Consider the following 24,643-nt stretch of genomic DNA (forward strand, 5'->3'; position numbering starts at 1 on the left):
AGTCCCACCATTCGGTAAACCAATCGGACAATCTTGCACCGTTTTGATGTTACGTAATATTGACATATCATAAGTAACGTGGTTCAAAGCCCCTGTATCTACTATCCAGCTTGTATTATTCTTACCTTGCAATTTTAGCTTGAATTTAGGTGGTGATAATAAATCCAAAATATGTTGTACTTGCTCACTAGACACGCCAGGTAATGCCTCAATATCACTTGCCTTTACCATACTGACTTGTTGTTCCCTAGTAATAGCACTGCTACTTGATACATTATTTGTACGCACCGTAGCTGTTGCTGTAGTATTCTGCCCACGAGTGCTACTATTTGCATCACGTACCCATCCGCGTCTACTTCTACCGGTACTGCTGCCTCCTCGGCCGCCTCGACCAGGTCCGCGTCCACCTTTTCTTCTGTCATCCCACCCCTCGGGAAAGCCAATCAACTGATAGCAAGACTCTTCATCGTGCCCCTCCCGATGACAGTGGGTACTGAATTTATCTCGATTGTCCCGATAAGTCGACTTTCCTCTTAATTCCACCTTGAATGCTACAACATTATTTCTTTCACGTGGAGCCTCCTCACGCATATCCTCAGTGTTTATCACCGTTTGGTATGCTTCATCGACAGTTGGTAATGGAACTTGCGCCAATAGTTGAGCCCGAATGGCCTCATATGGAGTGTCAAGCCCAATCAAGAAGTAATGTAGGTGGTCCTCTCCTCGTATATCCGCCAACTGACCTGCAATATCGCATTTGCAAGCACCACACTTACAAGAAGGTACTCGTGCATAGGCAGCAACCTCTGTCAATATCGCCGTCAATCTTCCATAATACTCTAAAACTGACTCATTGCCTCGCTGCTTACATCCACCTAATGTAGATTTCAATTGACACACACGTGCACCACTAACCACACAAAACCTCTTCTTGAGGTGAATCCACAAGACGGACGCATCATCAAAGTCACCAACAGTTGTTCGCACCGACTCCTCCAGTGTATTCTTGATCCAGGAGACCAACATGGAGTGCACCACAATCCAGTCTCCCAATCTATCTGGGTCTGTCATGGGTTCCTTGATCGTTCCATCTATAAATTTGAATTTCCTCTTGGAAATCAAGGCACGGCGAACTGACGTAGCCCATTCATCATAATTCTTGGAACCACGTAGCTTGATTGGTGTGATGATGTCTCCCGGACCATCGCTGGATCCTAGATGATACTCCTTGACGAGTCCATCAGATGGTTTCTTCACTTCATCATCATCTTTTGCCATCCTTAAAACTCAATCTCGTATTTTGTGTTTTTGCGGAAAAAAAACAAGAATCTTTAATTGGATCTTGATACCATGTTAAATATAACTCAAAACCACACCTCTTCTCATTGATATACGTCAGTTTATATACTACATATTCTCCTAACTCAACTATGACTCTAATTCTACATAAAATAGGATATTAATATTAGTAGTATAGTACAACACTAACTACTCTAATTCTATCTTAACAATAACCTATAAATTTGACTCCCATATGTTAGATTTTGACAATAGAATCTTCTACATAGTTCAAAATTAATCGACCCAGCTTAATTTTATAAATAAAAATAAAGTGTACACCAACTCTACATAGATTTCGCATAAACGGATTTTGACACACAATTTTGTTGCTTTTGGCACATCTCTATGTGAGTATTGCACATAAATTGTGCTATAAGTCTATAACGGTAGATGTGGCAAAATAAATTTTTAAGTTTGACCACTTCTCTCCCACTTGGAAGTACGAGTAAACTGCTCTGAAAGTCCCAAAACTTTGCCAAAATGAGCAGTTTAGTCCCTCAAAGTGGATGAAAATCGCTGCTTTGTTAACGTCGTTTCCTTTTCCGTTAAATTCAATTAAATAGTAATAAAGCTACTTAAAAAAAGGACATTACTTTTCACGTGTATAAATAGTTTTAATAGATGATTTTCATTATTTGTTAGCCTTTTCAACTTACTTAGCCTTTTCACATGGTTTTTTCTCCATTTACACGTTTCTCATTTCCAACTTCCCACTCTTTCTAGTTTCTTCCCCAATTTTTTTGACGGTCTTTTTTACTGTTCCTAACCCTATTTCCTCCTTTTTCACTTTCTTATTCATATGGTCCCACCTCCCATTTTCACTTTCATTTGTCTTTTTCCAATTTACTCACTAAAAACACTAAAGAATTAGAAGTTATTACTATGAATTTTCTGAAAAAATAGTTGCTTATTCATCATCATCAAAGCGCGTTGCTGCAAATTGGGAAGGACCACCCATGAAGAGGCCCGGAGTCTCCAAGTAGGACGAAGGTACTCCTCTTGGTACTTTCACTCATTCTCTTTGTCGGTTTTTTCAATAAATTCGTATTTTGATAGTTGTAGCATGATAAAATTAGGGCCTTTTTGTTAAGTAATTTTTATCCAAAATTGGTGCATGCTTGTTCTTGATAATCGTGTTTTATATGTTAATGTAAACAATCGTGGCTTGATTCTGCATAATTTAACAATTTAAGTAGAAATTATGGTTTTGTCGATTTTTACTTTCCAATTTTTTATTCGATTTGATGTATGCATGTTCTTGAAAATGGTGTTTAATATGTTTAATTAAAAAAAATTTCTTAATTTGGTAATAATTTAAACTAAATTCTGTAGTAATTAGGGTTTTTACTTAATGGTTTCACTTAACTAAAAAACAGAGTTTGCTTGATATTGACTTTGGCCGTTAATTTGACTTTAGGAGTCCATGCTCTGAGGGAGGCACGAACATGCCATCATCAAGATATCCTGATGAATGAGATCTTCCCTAGGCTGGACTGGGAGGGGCAGGCTGCTGTGTAGGTAGTTTGCAAGCAGTGGCGAAGGTGGTCGAAGCTGCGCTACCGCCTCCCATACTCGTACCCACCAAAATGCTAATGTGAGTGGCTCCGTGAGTGGGTCATCATGGACATCATTGATGATGGCCTTGCATTCCACGCCTGGATTGACAACGACATGACTGTCTACTTTAACGGCTTTCCTCTCCTTTTCAAGGAGGAGGAGTAGATGTTGGTGGAGGCCATGCAGGGGTGTGTGGTGGTGGTGATGGTGGTGGCCCCTCTTTTGTCAAGCTTCTGATGATCCAACTTGTTTAAAGCTTTGTTTTTTAAAAAATTTATAGGACTAACTCACTCACTAATGTCATAGCAAAGTAGGTTTTTGAAAGGTAACAAGTGTTGCTTTATGGTATTCGTCCCTACTATCATAGTATTTTGTATATACTTAATCGTAGGCTTCTCCCGTAATAGTGGTTGGGAGTGCGTAACGTAAAGGAAGAAACTTACCCTTTTGTAAATGTAACTGGAATGATGATATGAAGTTGTTTATCTTGGTTATCTCTTATGTTATTATTCAGGCTTTCATTTGGTTTGATTTGTTAAAGTTTTGTTCTTTATTTGATATTGGTTTAACTGTGATCAGATGTGGATGTTCATGATTTGCTTTCAACCCTTGCATATTTGTGCATCATGGTGGTGAATGGGTTGTAGTGGGGGATATGGTTTATGATGGGGGGAGGGTAGATGTCTTTGATGACATCCTTGAGAATGCAGATGGAAAATATGTGAAAGCATTAGTTGATGATTTAGGGCACAGTGACATAGAGAAAGTACATTTTTAGGACCCTAAAAAAGAATTAAAAAATGGGGTAAGGTTTTTTGGTTTTGACAGCAGTACTTGTGACCCTTTCTTAGCTTTACTTTACCAATAAAAAAGTATTCATATATACGTTGAGCATAAAATCAAACCCGTCTACAATTTTAACTTAAACAGGAGTCGAGTGAGGGGAGGAAGGAGAGGTGCAGGGCTTGAAAGTTTCCTTGAGTTGTTGACTGCTGACAAAGATGATGTGGTGGACCTTGATTCTAACTTGTGGAACCACCTATTATAGTACTCCCACCCAAACAAATTGAGCCAAAACCTCAAACTGAACCACAACCTGAAATTGATTATGACTAAGAAGGTACATATGGTGATGATGATGGTGATGATGATGATGATGATGAGTTAGCCACTGCTAGGTCTAAGATATATGATCAAAATTACTCCATTGATAAAAGAAGAAACATTTCATTTGCTAAGAATGATTTCACTAGGGTTTGTGGAGAGTGTGAGCACAAACATAAATGTTGTAAATGGAGAACATGGGCTTTATGGGAGAGAGGAAGAAGGTCTTTTACAATGAAGACATTTGTCAATAAGCACACTTGTGGTAGGACCCATATGATTAAGTAGATGACTTCCAGTTGGATTGCACAACATTACCACATGCAATTTGTTCAAGGTGAACTCTTATGTGAGAGTAATTCAGGAAACCATTGTTTAGAAAATGGTACAAGGGTGAGTAAAGATAAGGCTTCTAGATCTAGGGAAAACGGTCAAGCACTTATTGTTGGTGAATACAAAGAGCATCATGCATTACTGTCTAGATATACAGTTGAGACACTAAGAAGCAATCCAGGGAACACAATGAAGTTGAAGTTGAATGAAAATGTGTTTGATAGACTGTATTTGTGTTTTGAGGCACTTAAGAAAGGGTTTTTAGCTAGATACAGAGCTTTCATTTCACTTGACGGTTGTTTTTTAAAGGGACCATATGAGGTTTGGTTGTTAGTAGCAGTAGGGAGGGATGGTAATAGTCAAATTTTCCCTTTGGCTTGGGCTATGTGTGAGGCTGTGAGCATTGACATGTGGAGTTGATATTTGGAACTGCTAGCTACTGATTTAGGCACTAATGAAGGATATTGGTACACATTCATGTCTGACCAACATAAAGTTTTACTTGCAGTTGTTGCAACTGTGTTTCCACAAACATAAAGTAGGGTGTGAGAAAGGCATGTGTACTGTAACTTTAGGGGAGTGTTTACTGGTGGTTTAGAGTTCAAAAAACTATTCTGAATTATTGCAAAAAGAAACACAATCAATCACTTTAATGAAAACATTGAAGTAATTAGGGGTATTTCTAATGAAGCTGCTGAAGATCTAATGAAAAGGAACTACAAGAAATGGTGTAGGGCATTCTACACTCCACTATCTTGCTGTGACACTAGTAGAAAAAACCCCTGTTGCAGCCCCCTTGTTGCACCGTACAAGTATAAATACGCTTCAACAACCAGTCGGTCAACGCGGGTCAAACCCTTTAAAGGGTTATCGCAGCGTACATTTTAGTTGTTCGCAACAAATGCGTTTGTTGCAGCGTACAAAATAAAAGCCCGCAGCAACAACCCGAAGTTATTGCAGCGTACATGTTAATGCCCGCTGCAACAAGTCCGCGTTTCAAATTAAAATTTTTACTTTCCTAGTTGCAACGTACAAACCGCGCTCAAACGAGAAACGTACGTACGTTGTTCCTTCTCTGCTATAGCTCCAAGCCTTTTCCCTTAAACAAATATCCAAGGTCGCCGTCGAACTCAGCCCTGCGTCGCCGTCGAACCCAAGAGTTGCTCAGCCCTGCGTCGCTGTCTTGGTTCCGTTGGTTGCTCATCTCCCCGTCGCGTCGTGGTTCAGCCCTGCGTCGCTGTCTTGGTTCCGTGGTTCCGTGGTTCAGCCCTGCGTCGCTGTCTTGGTTCCGTGGTTCAGCATCTCCCCGTCGCGTCGTGGTTCCGGTGGTTGCTCGGCGTCGTGGTTCCGGTGGTATGGTGTGTTCAATTTTTATTTTCGTTTTTTATTTTCGTTTTCAGATTAGGGTTCAATTTTAGTTTTTGATTTTCGTTTTGATTATTGTTTTTGATTTTCGTTTTTGATTTTCGTTTTGATTTTCGTTTTGATTTTCGTTTTTGAAACTTAACGACCCAACGAAGTAAATGGGGATTGCTATGTTTCCGAGTATAGATCTATTTCTTTAAAAAGCACACAGCCACTATTTAAGCTTGCTCATAACAAGTAATGGGGAATGGCCTAAGGGTTGTTGCTGACTGCTACTCACCCCTTCAGACTGTTGTTTGGATGTTATTTTTCTGATTTCCAAGAGGCTTTTGGATTACCTTTTTTTTTTTAATTTTTTTAATTTATTTTACGGAGTATGCTCAAAGTGTTGAATACATCACTTAGATCAGTAGTATCAGGCCCTTCAAAAACATCAGTATTCACCCGTCTTCTTGGTAGAGTTGGGAAGGGGAACTCTTCATTTGCAGGACCTTACAAAATAATCTCTGTTATCCAACCATCTGGGTTAAAATTCTGTTTTAAGATCTCAAACCTTTGTGTACAAACGATATGGGATGGCTGCTTGACTCAAGTTTACCTCAAGTCAGTTGTGAGTCAAAACCATTAAGTGGTCGTTGTAAACCCAAGACCTTCAGGAAATCACTGGCCTTTGTCCACACTGATTTAGACTATTTAGTATTTACACTGAAAAAGAAGAGTTGAACATTTTCAAGGCTCTCACATATGCGCATGAACTAGCTCTTGTACCTCTCAAAACCTTCCTCTAAGAAACTTTAGCATACGAGCCACACAAACATCATATATAAACTTGAAAGAAATAAGTAGTGTGATGCAGAACATCGTGCCCATTACCAACTGAACTCGTCAAATCTCAGCAATTAAAGATTATTTTTAACTGTAAGTCTGCTATCTTCTGAGCCCCACTTTTTATCAGCTTATTGGCTGCTGCTTTGTGGGTGCGACATTCCGTCCACCTGCCACTTTAGGATAGCTTTTAAATCCTGGAATACTAGAGCCTTGTTTGGAGTAAAGGAAGTTCCTAGAGTATTTTTCAACCTCCTCCATTATTAGGCAAAAGAGATATCTGATTCCAATAGGTTTAAAGGATAAATAACACCACATTTTTGCCGACTGAAGCCTATCAGCATATATGAAAGGCTTCTTACAGCCCAGGTTACAGGATTTTATTCTGGCATTACCCTTCTTCCTTCCCCGAGGTTACGTAAGCACTTAGTTCCGCACTTGAATGCTGCGTTAATGCCAATAACTTGAATAATGTGATTGCTACGTGGTGATGTGGTAGATAGTTAATTTCCTGTTACATGCATTCTATGAGAAATATCTGAATTTGGCCCCCGAACTATTTTCGTTTGATTTTCGTTTTGATTTTCGTTTTGATTTTCGTTTTTATTTTGATTTTTTTGGCTGTTTTTCAATTATTTCTTTAATTTGCAGTTAATTGTGAAGATGGGTAGATACGCATATGGTTGAAGAGAGGGGCGATGATCGTACTGCCAGCATAATCTATCATCGTGCTTGTTCGAATTTCAACAATTGCATAAGGTATTGATATATCTAATTATCTTCATAAAATTTCTCTTTTCCTCTTTTGAAAGTTGAAATCAATAGTACAGTAAGTGCATATCATTTTTACGATAAATAAAATTTGGATAAGTATAGTAAGTGTAATAATAAAACGTGTACATTAGTATTCTATGCTTAAGTATCCATTCCGTTTTACTTATTAGGACTGTTTTTGGACTTCTAATATCACTTCAGTGAAGCATTGATAAACTTAAATGATGTAACCAAAGATTTGCGGAACTTCTTAATGATTTTGTGACTTCTTAATATATGTGTTTATGTGTGGAACCTTTTGTTGTTGTTATTAGTAATGAGTCGTCGTTGGATGTATGGTGACCATACTACGGCAGAATACTTGAGTGGGGTCGCAGAGTTCATTAGATGTGCTTTAGCACACCAACGGAGTACAAAAGCCGAAAAAATCTATTGTCCCTGCCGTGATTGTAACAATATCAAGCGGTTAGGTGACATTGATGAAATTGAGGATCATTTATTTCGCCGTGGGTTTAAGCAAGATTACCATGTTTGGTTTTGGCATGGTGAAACAATACCTGATCGTCCAAGTTCTAGTGTCCATGAATTTGATGTTCAGAGTAATGAGAGTGATGATGATATTTATGAGAATAATGAGACGGATGATGATGAGGAAGAAGATGATGAAATAAATGAGATGATGGATGGGCTGAAAGATCACTTGGACGAACGACCTCAGATGTTCGAACAAGTATCAAAGGCTGCTGAAACTCCATTGTATCCCGGTTGTACAAAATTCAGCAAGTTGGAATGTGTGTCAATACTTTACAACCTCAAATGTAAAGGTGGTTGGAGAGATGAACACTTTGACACCTTATTGGAGTGGGTAGGTGAATTTTTGCCGGAAGGGAATGATATCCCCACCTCTACCTATTATGCCAGGAAATTGATGTGTCCCTTAGGCTTAGAGGTCGACAAGATAGATGCTTGCCCAAATGATTGTATGCTTTACAGAAAAGAGCATGAAAACTTGGATGAGTGTCCAACATGCGGCGCATCTCGTTACAAACGCAAAGGGGCAAATTCAGCTAAGAGGGGCCCGCCTGCTAAGTCTTTGTGGTATCTTCCAATCATACCTAGGTTTGAGAGTATGTTTTCATTGAAGAAACAAGCAAAAAACTTAAGGTGGCATGCGGAAGTGAGGAAGAAAGATGGACTCCTTCGACATCCTGCAGATTCTGTTCAATGGAGAAATATTGATAAGAAATATCCTGAATTTGGTAAGGAGGTTAGAAATCTAAGGCTTGCTTTATGTGCAGATGGTGTGAATCCATATGGAACTCTAAGCAGTCAACATAGCACATGGCCGGTTCTTCTAGCAATTTATAATCTTCCTCCATGGCTGTGTATGAAGCGGAAGCATATCATGTTATCACTCCTCATCTCGGGGCCTAAGCAACCTGGAAATGACATAGATGTGTACCTGGCTCCACTCATAGATGATTTGAAATTATTGTGGAATGAAGGTGTTTCAATGTTCGATGCACACACCAATTCAAGCTTTACATTGCGAGCTATGGTTTTTTGTACCATAAATGATTTTCCGGGATATGGAAACTTGTCTGGATACAAAACCAAAGGAGAACAAGCATGCCCTATATGTGAAGAGGACATGAAGCCCACATGGTTGCATAATTTCAAGAAAAATGTTTACCCAGATTTCAGGAAGCACCTCAGTCAATATCACCCTTATCGTAAGAAGAAGAAAGAATTCAATGGGTTCACCGAGGAAAGAGTAGCTCGTACGCCTTTGACAGGATCACAGGTTTATGAACGAATAAAAAATGTTGAAACCAAATACGGCAAGTGCTACAAGTCCAAGTCTAAAAAGGGTGTTTTGTGGAAGAAAGTATCTCCATTATGGGATCTTCCCTACTGGAGAGATTTGTCGGTTAGGCATTGTCTCGATGTAATGCACATTGAGAAAAATGTGTGCGATGCTATCATTGGGACTTTGCTAAACATGCCTGGAAAGACTAAGGACAATGAGAATGTGCGGAAAGATATGAAAAAGAGGAATATTCGACCAGATTTGTGGCCTGTTGAAAAATCTGGTGCGGGTGGTACTAAGACTTATCTGCCTCCAGCGTGTTACACAATGTCAAGAAAGGAGAAGAAGCAGTTTTGTGAGTGCTTACATGGAATTAAGGTTCCCTCGGGATATTCGTCGAATGTAAAGCGCCTAGTATCTCTCTCGGACCTTAGGTTGGTTGGTATGAAGTCTCATGATTACCATGTAATGATTAATGTGTTTTTGCCAATTGCACTTCGTGGGATATTGCCGAAACACGTGAGACATGTTATAACAAAACTTTGTGTGTTTTTCAATTCTATATGTGCTAAAGTGATTGATCCGGAGAAATTAGATTCTTTGCACAATGATATTGTTGAAACTTTGTGTCGATTTGAAATGTACTTTCCACCATCTTTCTTTGATATTATGGTGCACTTAATTGTCCATTTAGTTCGAGAAATCAAGTTATGTGGTCCGGTGTTCTTAAGATGGATGTATCCTTTTGAGAGATTTTTTGGGCATTTAAAGGACAAAACAAATAATCGGGCAAGGCCGGAGGGTAGTATCATTCGGGGAGTCCTTGAGGAAGAGATATCTCAATATGTAGCTGAATTCTTAACAAGGCTTGAGCAAATAGGTCTTCCAAAATCTCGTCATGCAGGGAGGCTTGAAGGGCATGGGGTAATTGGTAAAAATGTGATCTCGCCTCCATCTGAAAGGAAGAATAAGGCACATCTTTGTGTGTTGCAGCATCTTACCGAGGTCAATCCTTACATAGATAAGCATTTGCTAGAATTGCAACAAAAGAATCCTAAGTTGAAGGAAAGAGCGTTGATGCAAGAACATAATCTCACATTTGTTGATTGGTTTAAGAAGGAAGTAGCCGAGGAAATGAAAAAAAATCTAGATGTTTCTGAAATGGTCCAGTGGTTAGCTCGAGGTCCTCGACTATGTGTTCTGTCTTATGAAGGGTATGATATCAATGGGTTCACATTCTACACTAGAAGACAAGATGAAAAGAGTGTGGTGCAGAATAGTGGAGTGAAGCATGTTGCAGCATCTAGGGTCTATGCAAGCGCCAAGGATAGAAGACCGGTTGATGCGACACAATCATATTATGGTGTTATCGAAGAAATATGGGAGCTTGATTACAACAAATTTACGATCCCTGTATTCCGGTGCAAGTGGGCCAACAACCATAATGGGGTGAAACAAGATGAAATTTTTCCTGGTTTAACATTGGTTAACTTTGATCGATTAAGTGATAGTGACGAGCCATTCATTCTAGCATCACAAGCTAAGCAAATTTTCTATGTGGTAGACAATGTTGATCCTATATGGCGTGCAGTTGCCCAAGGCAAGAGAAATATTCTGGGTATTGATGATGTTGTGGATGAAGATGAGTATGACAAGTACGATGAAACACCCCTGTTACCAACGGCTGTTCAACCGTTACCGGAGGAGGAAGATGCAAATAATACTAATCATATGCGTACAGATCATAGGGAAGGAATTTGGGTTATAAACCGTAAATGAATAAGATGAGTTGGCTTCTGGGAATAGGTAATTCTAGCTAACTGAATATCAGATTAAATTTATCTTTTCTAGCATTTAGGAAGGTGTAGTTTGTACTTCCACATCTTTAATTCTTATTTTATACTTCCATTGTGTTCATGATTATACTTTTCTAGCTTTCTTTAATTCTTACTGTACTTCCACATCTTACTTTTGTTCCTGACCAAAGTTTTCTAACTTTCTGTGCAGATGACTTGAGATCCCCGAGTTAGAAATTTTCAGAAGCTTTCGGTGATTTGTGTCTTTTCAGAAGTTCTCAGAATCGGAAAATAAAGCACGTATTTACTTTTGGTGAGTTGTGCGTTTTCTCCTAGTGTTGCGCTAATTAACATGTCTCCTAATCTTGAGCTAGAATGACCTAAATCAAAACGAGCGGGCTTAAATTGACCTTAGTTGAATAAATTGACCTAAATTGACCTTAGTTGACTAAATTAGCATAAATATGAACCATAACTACCAAACAAGTCTCAAATGGCATAAATTGATTGGATTGAGTCTATGTAAGTTAAAACTAATCATATTAATCATTTAAAAGGATTAAAATGAGTGTTTAGGTTCTTTAGTTCAAAGTTGGGAGCGGAAATGTCATTTTAGCTCTATATATGACATATAACGACCCAACGAGCCATAAATGTGCATGAATAGGTTCGAATGAGTTTTAGAAACTTAAAACTATGCATATTAGTCATGTAATAAGAATAAAATGAGTCATTAGGTTCTTTAGTTCAAAGTTGGGAGCGAAAATGTCATTTTAGCTCTATATATGACCTATAACGACCCAACGAGCCATAAATGTGCATAAATAGGTTGGAATGAGTTTTAGAAACTTAAAACTATGCATATTAGTCATGTAATAGGATTAAAATGAGTGTTTAGGTTCTTTAGTTCAAAGTTGGGAGCGAAAATGTCATTTTAGCTCTATATATGACCTATAACGACCCAACGAGCCTTAAATGTGCATAAATAGGTTGGAATGAGTTTTAGAAACTTAAAACTATGCATATTAGTCATGTAATAGGATTAAAATGAGTGTTTAGGTTCTTTAGTTCAAAGTTGGGAGCGGAAATGTCATTTTAGCTCTATATATGACCTATAACGACCCAACGAGCCTTAAATGTGCATAAATAGGTTGGAATGAGTTTTAGAAACTTAAAACTATGCATATTAGTCATGTAATAGGATTAAAATGAGTGTTTAGGTTTGTTAGTTCAAAGTTGGGAGCGAAAATGTCTTATTTTAGCATAAATATGAACCATAACGACCAAACAAGTCTCAAATGGCATAAATTGATTGGATTGAGTCTAGGAAAGTTAAAACTAATCATATTAATCATTTAAAAGGATTAAAATGAGTGTTTAGGTTTGTTAGTTCAAAGTTGGGAGCGAAAGTGTCATATTAGCCTAAAAATGAGTTCTTAGGTTCTTTAGTTCATAGTTGGGAGCAAAAATGCCTCATTTTATCATAAATATGAACCACAACGACCAAACAAGTCTCTAATGTGAATAAATAGATCGGATCGAGTCTTGGAAAGTTAAAATTAATCATATTAATCATTTAAAAGGTTAAAATGAGTCCTTATGTTCGTTAGTTCATAGCTGGGAGCGAAAATGTGTAAATGGACTAACATCAGGCTTGATGAGCAGCACATACCAATTTGCCACTTTCTGAAAACCATTTGCTGAACAAAGAATGAGCATTAACTTCAATCAACTGGGACTGTGGATATCTGAATTTGTAAGGTGAAATTATTAGGTCAAAAAAAAGTTTATACCACGGTCTCAGAGTGATAAATTATCTCAAGCTGCATAACACATCCAAACCTGGAGCTGAACCGAATTGACAGCTTCTGAGCCAATGCTTTACACAATGATGTTTTACCAGTACCTGGGGGTCCGTGTAGAAGAATGATTCTGCCATTGAAAAGGAAAGACTTAGTAGAAAAAGAGAGGAAAAGGAAAGGTAGTCAACTGGGGTTGTTCCACTAGCAACCCCAGTGTATCTATCTAGAAAGAATGTAGTAGTGTTAACTTCAAACAATAATATTTGGGTCTAATCACAATGGAGCTTTTAAAATTCAAAACATGGTCAAGATATCTACAGGATTACTTTGTTATAATGATGACTTCCATACTGCTATTATAATACATTATTCAGAAACATATTTCCTGTTCAAAGATGTGAAATGAATGTAATTTTAAAATACAAATTCAGGGCATTTGACATCAGTACAAGTGAAAGTAAACTTTTAGGATCATAAACATAATTAGTGACTTCTAAAGCATAAGAAATGGTCTTTTCTCTATAGCATGCCTTCTTTTCAAAGCTTAAGATAAATATAAAGGAAAAAAAGATAACGCAAGTTCAAGTATATTGGGCCCACTTTCTAATATGCGGAGTACTTCTTTCTCTTATAGCTGGTCTTAGATTAAGTAATTTGTGTTGTATCACACATTTTCTAGAATGCACTTTCAGCATGTGTCTATGTGACATACATCTAGTTTATTGCTACTCAGCAAGCCTGTAAACTTAACTCAGTGATCATCATTTACTAGCTAGAGTATCAAACAATGAACACTGAACTTCATAAATTCAATGCTTGCTAATCAGCTAACTTATTGCAAGCTTCTAAATAAATCGAGTTTGTAGTAAGAAGCTGAGCATCCTTAAACTACGTGGCTTTTGGCTGATGAAAGGACTGAACAGTCATACAAGTTAATGAGAAAGTTGTTGTAATCAGTTATTAGGAGTAACTGATCTAGGTGAGAAACTGCAATTAGAGAACCTTTAGCCTTCTCTCTAATAAATATATTTAAAAAAATTCAGATGATGACCTGTACTCTGTATTACACTACTATTACTGTATTAGAAAAGAATATAGTTCTGCTTTCAAGAGGAAAAATAAACTTCTGTAGCAGGAACACAGCGTAGAAATCTTCCATTTATACTTTATAGCATTTTAAACTCTCTCTAAACCGATCCAATATAATGATTAAAAAAACTGATTAAAAGAGAAATATGATAGTAGTGTGAAATAGAAAACATAAGCTATCAACAGAGCTAATAGATTCAAGACAACATACCAAAAATTAAGATATATGGGATAAAATGATCTCATGTTAATGATATTAGTTTAATTCTTATGCATATCTCTTATGCTGTTAGTTTGTTAAACAGATCAGAGACATTCATTACTAGATTTTAGTTATTTTAAACCTATGTAATCTAACACAGGTTTACAGTAGCTAAAATGTATGAATGAATATCTCTAATCCGTAGAACAAAACTAACATAACAAGAGACATACATAAGAATGAAACTAATACCACTAATATGAGATTTGTGCTCCATTACCGATTCCAAGACACAAAGAACGGATTAACACCCTTTTCACTAAAAAGCAATGCGCTCGCTGCATATCGCAACAATCTTTCCTTCAGTCCAGATTCGAAGATCAAGCTGCAGATGCAACAGTCATATTGTTATAATTCGAACAAAATCAACAAGGGGGGAACATTGCAGATCAGGTCAGCACAGATCAGTGCAGATCAGATCAGCACTGATCTGTGCTGATCTGTTCTGCACTGATCTGTGCTGATCAGATCAGCACAGATCAGTGCTGATCTGATCAGTGCAGAACAGATCAGTGCAGATATCACAGATCAGATCAGCACTGATCAGTGCAGATCTGATCAGCACTGATCTGTGCTGATCTGTGCTGATCTGATCAGTGCAGATCAGTGCTGATCTGATCTGCACTGATCAGTGCTGATCTGGTCTGTGATATCTGCACTGATCTGATATCCTTCTGTATGCTAGAGCACTGATTTGCTGCTGCGCGCACATTTTGTAACCACTCTTCTGTATGTTTTACTTGATGCAGGAACAACATAGGTACGATGAATGAAAACCAAATTGTTGTTAGGCATGAATCAGAAGGTGGCAAGACTCCCACAACGCGTGACGAATCACAAGATGTTAGTACGATTACAAAGACCATTAAAGGCCGTGGTCCGTCAAAAGGTGTTAAAGTCGCTAAGCCTATGTTCCTTGAGTATAATGTATATAATGTCCCCGATGGACAATGGTCTCATGAATACGGGAAGCAAGTTGGGAGTTGTGCTACTAGAATTAATATTAACGTCCCATTATATCCAAAGGTAGATGAGCAAATCAAGAAGGGGTTTTGGGAGGAGACTAAGGTAAGCATTGGATATTAACTTGATTTGTATATTTTAGGGATTATTTAATTTGATTTAAATACTATTTTTATAATCTAACTTTTTTTAATTATTAACAGCTTATGTTCCACATTACTGATGATTCTAATCATTCGAGGGAGAAATATTTTCATTCTTGTGTGGCGAAACGATTTAGTTGTTTCAAGAGCAAGTTGGTGCGCCGATGGATAACTATGAAGGAAAAGAAGCCAAAAAATCAAACAAACAAGATGCCTTGGGATGTCTACAACCATATCACAGAGGATGATTGGAAGACTTTTGTTAAACATTATTTCCTTCCAGAGTCATTGGTAATGATAATATTTCTTTAACTTGTCCTTAAAGAGTTTTTCATGTAGCAAACTGACATTGGTTCTAGGACAAAAAGTTATCAGAAAAAACATTTATTTCCATCTTTTTATGTTGTCTTTGACAGCTTCGTAGTGAAAAGGCGAGGAAAAGTGCATCATGCAACAAGAACCCACATCGCACCGGCCAAAAGGGTTATAATAGAAAGCGACTAGATTGGATAAAGGATGGACGACTTCCACCAGATGCAGCTTTACCTATCTCGAGTAGCTCCTCGGTGAACTCATCAGTGACCTCAAATGTTAATAGAGTTAGAAAATACAGATCAAAGGAGTGGATTTTGGCCCATCAAGTACAAAATAAAGAGGGAAAGTGGGAAATTGACCCGAACGATACAGAAGTTGTTGAAATCGCAACAAAAGCTGTAAGTAGCGATAATTAATTAATATTTACTTGCTTTGATTAGAGAATATAAAGTAATTTTACTTTCCTAATTGGCAGTTAGAGTACATCGCAGAAGAGGAAAAAGGAAATCTTTCTTTCGAACAGGGTGAGGATGCCCTCACTAAAGCTATAGGGAAAAAAGATCATCGTGGGCGTGTCAAGGGAACAGGTGGCATGGTTGGTATCAAAAAGGCTTTCGGTCCGTGTATTCGACATAGTAGAAGTGACCATGGTGAAGCTTCATCAGAAAATTACGAATCAATCAGAGCTTCTGTGAAAAATGAGTTTGAAGGTGAATTAGAGAAAAGGGTAGAGAAAAGGGTGGCAGAGGCCCTCCAAAAGCAACTAAGCACCTTGTTAAAAACAGGACAACTAAACTCCATTTCTACCCCGATACCTGATGACCTCCACTTAAATGATTCTGCCAGAGTTGACCTTGATGTTAGTGCTACAAGAACCACTCGTCACATCTTAGTGCCGCAACCACGCGAGCTAAAGGTACGACGTAGTCACTCTTTTTTAACATAGTTGCTTGATCCTTTTATGTTTTTAGTTGACATTTACTTAATAATCTGTATCACTTACAAAGTTGCAATGAAACCTTTGTTTATGAAGGAAAGGACTCCATGTCGTCTTGCCCTTGAGGAGAAAGTTTCAGGCAACAACATTGTCGTGGCGGATGGTATGGTACAACCCTCAGATGGTGCATTGCCCCAACATTTTACATCGATGAAGCCTGGTCACTATAAAGTCCAAGTTGATTTTGTTTACGACGGACATGTTGATGATATTCTTCCGGTACCTACGGGAGATGGTTTCACTAACTTAGGCGGTGCTCTGGGTAGTTTTGTGCAATGGCCCATACACTTAGTGATTTTCGAAGACGGCGAGGTATATATGTTTTATTGTTTAGAATGTATATGTTCACGCAAGCACATTTGACATCTTACCTACTCTTGTTTTTGTTGAATTTTAAAGGATTGTACTTCACCTCCTAAAAAGAAGTCCAAGTCTAATGTTTCTAAAGAGAGGGATGGTAGCTCCAAGAAAAAGACAACGGTGTTAGCGGCCCAAAAGAAGACAACAGACTTACCATCCAAGGTAAACCCTCTAAAACTCATTCGAACCTAAAATGACATTTCCGCTCCCAACTTTGAACTAAAGAACCTAAGGACTCATTTGATTCTTATTACACGACTAATATGCATAGTTTTAAGTTTCTAAAACTCATTCGAACCTATTTATGCACATTTAAGGCTCGTTGGGTCGTTATAGGTCATATATTGAGCTAAAATGACATTTTCGCTCCCAACTTTGAACTAAAGAACCTAAACATTCATTTTAATCTTATTACATGACTAATATGCATAGTTTTAAGTTTCTAAAACTCATTCGAACCTATTCATGCACATTTAAGGCTCGTTGGGTCGTTATATGTCATATATAGAGCTAAAATGACATTTTCGCTCCCAACTTTGAACTAAAGAACCTAAGGACTCATTTGATTCTTATTACACGACTAATATGCATAGTTTTAAGTTTCTAAAACTCATTCGAACCTATTTATGCACATTTAAGGCTCGTTGGGTCGTTATAGGTCATATATTGAGCTAAAATGACATTTTCGCTCCCAAATTTGAACTAAAGAACCTAAGGACTCATTTGATTCTTATTACACGACTAATATGCATAGTTTTAAGTTTCTAAAACTCATTCGAACCTAATTATGCACATTTAAGGCTCGTTGGGTCGTTATAGGTCATATATAGAGCTAAAATGACATTTTCGCTCCCAACTTTGAACTAAAGAACCTAATGACTCATTTTATTCTTATTACATGACTAATATGCATAGTTTTAAGTTTCTAAAACTCATTCGAACCTATTTATGCACATTTAAGGCTCGTTGGGTCGTTATAGGTCATATATTGAGCTAAAATGACATTTTCGCTCCCAAATTTGAACTAAAGAACCTAAGGACTCATTTGATTCTTCTTACATGACTAATATGCATAGTTTTAAGTTTCTAAAACTCATTCGAACCTATTTATGCACATTTAAGGCTCGTTGGGTCGTTATAGGTCATATATAGAGCTAAAATGACATTTCCGCTCCCAACTTTGAACTAAAGAACCTAAGGACTCATTTGATTCTTATTACATGACTAATATGCATAGTTTTAAGTTTCTAAAACTAATTCGAACCTATTTATGCACATTTATGGCTCGTTGGGTCGTTATAGGTCATATATAGAGCTAAAATGACATTTCCGCTCCCAACTTTGAACTAAAGAACCTAAGGACTCATTTGATTCTTATTACATGACTAATATGCATAGTTTTAAGTTTCTAAATCTCATTCGAACCTATTTATGCACATTTAAGGTTCGTTGGGTTGTTATAGGTCATATATAGAGCTAAAATGACATTTTCGCTCCCAACTTTGAACTAAAGAACCTAAGGACTCATTTGATTCTTATTACATGACTAATGTTAATTGACTATTGTTATAGGAATTTTCGCATCCAAAGAAGTCGAATTCTAAGCCTAAGTCCAACTTAGAGGTCGTGGGTAGTTGTGATCGTAAAACACAAGAATCAACCACCAAAAGCAAGAAAGCGGGACTTGTACACGATGCAATTCAAGGTCTTGGCCCGTCATGCAAATACTTGTAGTTTATCATGACTTCGGCGCCTGATGATATATATGATAATACTACCATCCCATTGGCGGCCTCAGTTTGGCACTCGGATTTTGATCAAGAAACATACATAACTGCGTCTGATATAGGAGAGTTCCTTCGCGGGGCGTGCTTAAACATTTCAGCGATCCAAGTCTACATATTGTAATTAAATGTTTTATTGTTGTTAATATAACTATTATTTCTTTGAAGTTTTTTCTCTTTATCGATCTTAATAGTGTAATCTTGTTTATTTTGTAGGTGTTTATTGCACGATCATGCCAAATCATTTGAAATGTCTCGGATTTCGTTCATTTGTCCCGAGATTATGTCAAGCACTAGAATCAAGGCCGACCCTGGAGCGCCAACAATGTATTTGAAAAACATTTTCCAAGCTGAAATTGAAAAGGAGAAGATGGGTAATCCTAACCTAACTAATTGGTTTTTAATCCCATATAATCAAGAGTAAGTGTGTTATATTATATAAGTTTCATATAAAATATTAATTATTATTGTTATTAAATATTTAATATATCATTTATAAATTATACAGAAATCATTGGAATTTATACGTGATGGACCTACGTAGAGGTTATGTATATATTTTCGATTCTGCTAGAGATCCACGTCGAACAGATTATGCATGGGGAATCTTGAGTTTGTAAGTTCTTTTGCTTACAAATTACATTAGTCTTTAAGAAACCTAAGCCAAAATCATATTCATGAGTACCCATGTTTCGTTAATTTTCTAGGGCATACCAAGTGTACAAGTGCAATGGTGGGCATTGTCCGAATAAAACGAGTTTTAAGTCGTGTAAACCCATTCATATAGAGGTATAACATGTTTCTTAATTAGCTTTTTGCTTTGTTTTTATTAATTATTGGCCTTGCAAGATAAAGTATTATGTTTCTTAATCAGTGTGCTCAACAAATCGGCGGAACTGAGTGTGGCTATTACGTTATGAAGTTCATGTTAGAGATAGTCACGTTACAACATGACTATGAAGGCCGGCTAGATGAGGTAATTAAGTAACTAATTGATTCGTATTCTAGACTATTAATACATTGTCATTAGTTGCTTGAATGTTAAAATGTGACATTTCATTTGCATTTAATCGATCTAATGCTCCATCAATTTTTTGTTTTTGTAAGGTCTATACTCCGAGGACTGCGCCTTATGCTAGTGAGGAAATTGATGTGGTTCGTGAGCAATGGGCGAAGTTTTTTACCACCAAGTATTTATTATTGACCTGAGGGCGCTTGATCGTGTTGGTTTAGATGTTATAGAACAATCTTTTATGTTAAAATGTATGCGTACGTTGAAATTGGAACGTAAATATATTTAAATGTATCGGTATGTGCACTTTTGGTTTTGGGATATATACAAAACTCCAGTTGTTGTTTTTATATTTGTTATACAGGTTGCGTTATTCTATTATTGTTTTGACAGGTTTCTATATTTGGTGCAAGACACTCTAGGTACCTAAACAAAATTAGAATTTTCCCGCCAAAAGTGCTTTTTTGCAGCGTACATATATGTTGTACGCTGCAACAAGGGAAAAAAATTTCGCAAAAATTCAGACTTGTTGCAGCGTACAAATAAATGTACGCTGCAAAAAATTGAGTAATTCAGACTTGTTTCAGCGTACAAATAAATGGTACGCTGCAAAAAGTTGAGTCTGTTGCAGCGGGCTTTTATATGTACGCTGCAACAAGTCCAAAATTTTGCCAATTTTTTGGCACTTGTTGCAGCGTACATCTAAAAGCCCGCTACAACAAATCACTTTTTGCAGCGAACTTGTACGCTGCAACAAGTTCAGACTTGTTGCAGGCCCCCCAGTTGCAGCATACGATGTACGCTGCAACAGGGGTCTAAAAGCCCGCTGCAATAAGGGTTTTTTCTACTAGTGTGACAGTGAAGACAACAACACGAGTGAGGTGATTAATGCATACATCTTGAGTGCAAGGCACAAGCCTATTATTACTATGTTGAAAGATATCAGACAGGGGTTGATGGAAAGGATGCATAAGAAAATAGATTTCACTGGGAAAAAATGAGATAATGCTTTGTCCTAGGATACAAATTTAGTTAGAGAAACACAAACTTGGGGCTGGGGGTTGGAATGCATATTGGGATGGTGGGTTTTGCTATGGAGTAAGAGAAGGTGCAACACAACTTAAGTATGTGGTGAATTTGATTCAATATACTTGTTGTTGCAATGCATGACAGGTGAGTGGAATTCCATGAAAACATGCAATTGTTGCTATATGGAATAAAGTAAATCATCCAGAACAGTATGTGAACTAGTATTATACCACAGTTTAAATTAATTTTGAATGAAAACTAAATTACAATTATTGACAATTATCATCAATAGTGCTTATAGATATTCTTTTAATTAAAATTAATACATGATAGATATGTTATGACCCCGTTCAGTCTCTTATTTTATTTTATTTTAAAAAAAAATTAAAACGACCAAGGGTACGTATATAAAATTATTTTCACCATGTTCATCACCCGTGTCAAAAAGTAAAGTCATTTGCATCCATCATTTACTTTGATAATCATATCCACCTTATACTCGACACACCATGTATCTTTATACCCGATCACTTAACACCCACTCATACAATCTATTTTATTTAGCTACAGATGACTTCGACGTGGGGCGAGTGCGGAGGATTGGTCCTTCCATAACCGTACTTGCTTATCTTGTTCCTATCCTCACCACCCACGATAAGTATAATACTCATCCTCATCTCAAACATAATTCCGATCCCACCCGCTCTGGGTACAAAATAAAACTCATCCTCGCTCCATCACCCACCCCAAAATCGACACCCGGCTCAAGCTCAACCCTGGTCCCAATTTCTTTTTAGTATTAGAGTTTTGAATTTTAAAACTCTGTTATAGACTGTTTGGCAACTTAGTTGTCTGATTACGGTGATTGAGTAAATATACAAAATTATAATATGTACGTTAGAATTAAAAAAAATTGATATACTCATAATCAATTAGATAAAGGATAAGTTAGGCGGTCAGGTCCTACCCACAGTGGATAACCCCATCCCCCACATCAGATACATTATTCATTCCCATAAACCACAAAACTTATCTCCATCCCCAGCCACCTGAGATCGATGATGGAGTCAACCATGTTGAGGGTCAAAAACTTTCCTCCATCCCCACGTCAGGTAACTAAGTTACATATATATCAAATAGTTCATTATTGCAAGGATAGTATATCACTTGTACGATTCACGGTTTATAAAATTTTAATATCAATTTGTGCACGAATTTGAAATCAATCTACTTACTGAGTAATAGCAGAGATATTTATATTTTAGATTAATAAACTACAAATATAAATAAGGACTATGAGATTCTTTTTAACACTCCTTTTTTTTATTTTAATGTTCAACAACAAAGCAATACAATTAGAGACTAACATTTGTTAGCTCCACATCGATGCATCCTTATACACTAATTATAATCAATCTATTTTATTGAGTAATAATGGACATGTATATATTAATAGATTAATAAAATTACAAATATGTATATGGATTTTGAAATTCTCTTTAACACTACTATTACTTATTTTTTGAATGTCCAACAATAAAGCAATACAATCTTTTCCCTTTTTTATGCTATTTTGAATTTATTGAATAATTTTTCATAACAGGGGATTTAAATATATTTTAGGATATGAATAAGTCATATCCTGACCTATTCTATGTCCTTTTTTTATGATAATTGATACTTCCTCCGTCTTTTAATACTCGCAACGTTTGGAGTTTTGCCACTATTCATATAATCTAATTTGACTATTCTTAGTGCTTTTTATATAAGATAAAACATAGTCATGTGGGATCTTGTTAGATTCGTCTCAATATGTATTTTCAAAATATCAACTTTTTATAATTTTTGCATAAAGAGAATTTAAGATATAAATGATCAAAGTTGTGCATTGGCATGCGTGAAACTAACAAACGTTGCGAGTATTAAAAGACGGAGGAAGTATTATACAACAAAAAATTGTAAATCCAATTGGTAATTTCATATATTTCTTCTCCTAACTTGCAACATAGTCCCGCAATACACAAATTCGGAGGAGGTAAAGAAGAAAAATATCAATATAAACATAGCTAAACATCCGAATCACATAATGTGCTATCTTTACAAATGTTTTAGTTTCAATTAAATTGTTCATTTACTTGTTTTTTTCCTTTTTAAACCAGGGCTTTGTTTGGTTGACAGATACAGAGTAGTATATATTGAGTTGAATCTTGCCATATTGAGGTAAATTGTTCATCTAATCTGTTATGAAAATAGGTGATTTGGATACGGAGTAGTTTGTTAAAAATTGACTAAAATATAATTCACTTTTTTTTTTTTTTGAAATGAAAATTAATTCATTAATAAAGAGTCATACGAAATCTACAAGAGAAATATAGATCTAATAAATACATGACAAATTGAATCAAATAAAGGTTTCCTTCATCAAAACTACGGTCGTTGAATAGATCTTGCAGTGTAGAAAGTCTCCCGTATATAACGCTGGAACATGCAGCCTTTTCAGAGAGAGGGTCTAACGATTTGTTGTAGCCGCGAGGATGATTTCCATTTGATTCATCTGGATGTACTCGAAAAATTGATATTTTTCGCGATTCCGCATAAAACTTTACCAACGTACTAATTCTACAAAAATCCACCATGAGTGGACGACAAACCAAACGTACTAAAACTAACTCCACCATAGGGAGAGTAATGAACAAGGACGAACTCCGCCCATATGATGAAAATTTATTGAATTTTAGAGATAATAACGGAATTAAACGTAGAGAAAGGGTTGGAAATAGTCTAATTTTCGAAGAAATTAGACTATTTCCGGCCTAAATGGCCAAAAAAATAAACCCTGGAAAGGAAAGGAGGGGAGGGCGGCGAGAGGTTTTGTGGGGACTTGCAATTTTTTACATAAAGGGTACTTAGAGATAAAATATAATTCACTTGTTTAGCCTAAAATATTTGGAGGAGTTCTTTTAAGTAGAACGGACCACGTGCTCGTTGCGTATCGATTTTCTTATTTACTACTCCCTCCTTCCCAATTTATTCTTTACTCTTTCCTTTTTCAGTGTTCCATTATACCTTTACACTTATAATATTTGTTTTTATATTGTAGCATAAAAGTTCCAAATATTCTGTCAAAAATCGTGTCAAATAATTATTTTTAACCAATTAAATGATTAGGTCATTTTTACCATTAAATCTCTCACACTTTCCCATTGGAATATTAAATATTTATCATTTTTCCAATGTCAAATATTTGATAAAAGTGAAAATATTATTAATATACGTAATTTGCATTGTTTAAGTTAAACTAAAAGAGAAATTTATCCACATTAGTTATTTGTTAAATCGCGTGCATGATACCAAACGTAAAGAATAAAAAGGGACGGAGGAAGTACTTCTTCCATATTTTGTGGATAAACCACTTTTATTTTCACGATCGTTAGTAAGTAATATCAACTATTAATATCTTAAATTATCAATTAGTGAAAATTATTACAAAAAATGGTTGTATTATGTACGACATCCGTTTCATAATGATCTTTATGGTTAATATTTGTACAAATATTAAGAAAAAAGAGGAAGAGTGTGTAAAAAGGTAGGTAATAATATAATAAAATATGGATAAAGTAAGATAGATATCTAAAAAGGTGGGTGGGTATAAGAAAAAAATGAATAAAGTGAATTAAAATTTGTAAATGTTGTGTGGTTTATGACTTTATGTGCTAAGATAGTAAAACTTCATGTCCTAAAATAGTACAGAGTAAAATTTCATGTCCAGAAATAGTACGGAGTATAAAATATAATGTAAAGAAAATTATGAAACGGACTAAAACGGAAAGCGTAAATATCATTTTGAAACGGAGGTAGTAAGTTAGACAAATGCAACATAATTCTACGGAGTACATGACTATGTACATCATAAAGTATTAATAATCACCAAAAAACATACTCCCTCCGTCCCTTAATACTCGATCCGGTTTGACTTTTTGCA

At 36.4% G+C, this 24,643-nt stretch overlaps 3 protein-coding genes across 3 annotated transcripts; all 3 read left to right on the forward strand.

The window, feature by feature from the left end:
• The first annotated feature begins 11,138 nt into the window (after window positions 1–11,138).
• Window positions 11,139–15,895, forward strand: LOC130463458 (uncharacterized). Its single transcript, XM_056832593.1, has 4 exons — window positions 11,139–11,218; window positions 14,808–15,126; window positions 15,225–15,455; window positions 15,581–15,895. The coding sequence occupies exons 2-4, from the start codon at window positions 14,824–14,826 to the stop codon at window positions 15,893–15,895; spliced, it is 849 nt and encodes a 282-aa protein (XP_056688571.1). The 5' UTR covers window positions 11,139–11,218; window positions 14,808–14,823.
• On the forward strand, window positions 15,462–17,028 carry LOC130463459 (uncharacterized). The gene is made up of 4 exons (XM_056832594.1): window positions 15,462–15,877; window positions 15,955–16,395; window positions 16,513–16,788; window positions 16,876–17,028. The coding sequence occupies exons 2-4, from the start codon at window positions 16,072–16,074 to the stop codon at window positions 17,026–17,028; spliced, it is 753 nt and encodes a 250-aa protein (XP_056688572.1). The 5' UTR covers window positions 15,462–15,877; window positions 15,955–16,071.
• Window positions 17,029–18,298: 1,270 nt separating this feature from the next.
• LOC130464098 (uncharacterized) lies at window positions 18,299–19,390 on the forward strand. Its single transcript, XM_056833508.1, has 3 exons — window positions 18,299–18,740; window positions 18,837–19,040; window positions 19,129–19,390. The coding sequence occupies exons 1-3, from the start codon at window positions 18,577–18,579 to the stop codon at window positions 19,238–19,240; spliced, it is 480 nt and encodes a 159-aa protein (XP_056689486.1). The 5' UTR covers window positions 18,299–18,576; the 3' UTR covers window positions 19,241–19,390.
• The last annotated feature ends 5,253 nt before the right edge of the window (window positions 19,391–24,643 follow it).

This window comes from Spinacia oleracea, chromosome 6, assembly GCF_020520425.1.
Source record: "Spinacia oleracea cultivar Varoflay chromosome 6, BTI_SOV_V1, whole genome shotgun sequence".
In the NCBI taxonomy this organism is placed as follows: Eukaryota; Viridiplantae; Streptophyta; class Magnoliopsida; order Caryophyllales; family Amaranthaceae; genus Spinacia; species Spinacia oleracea.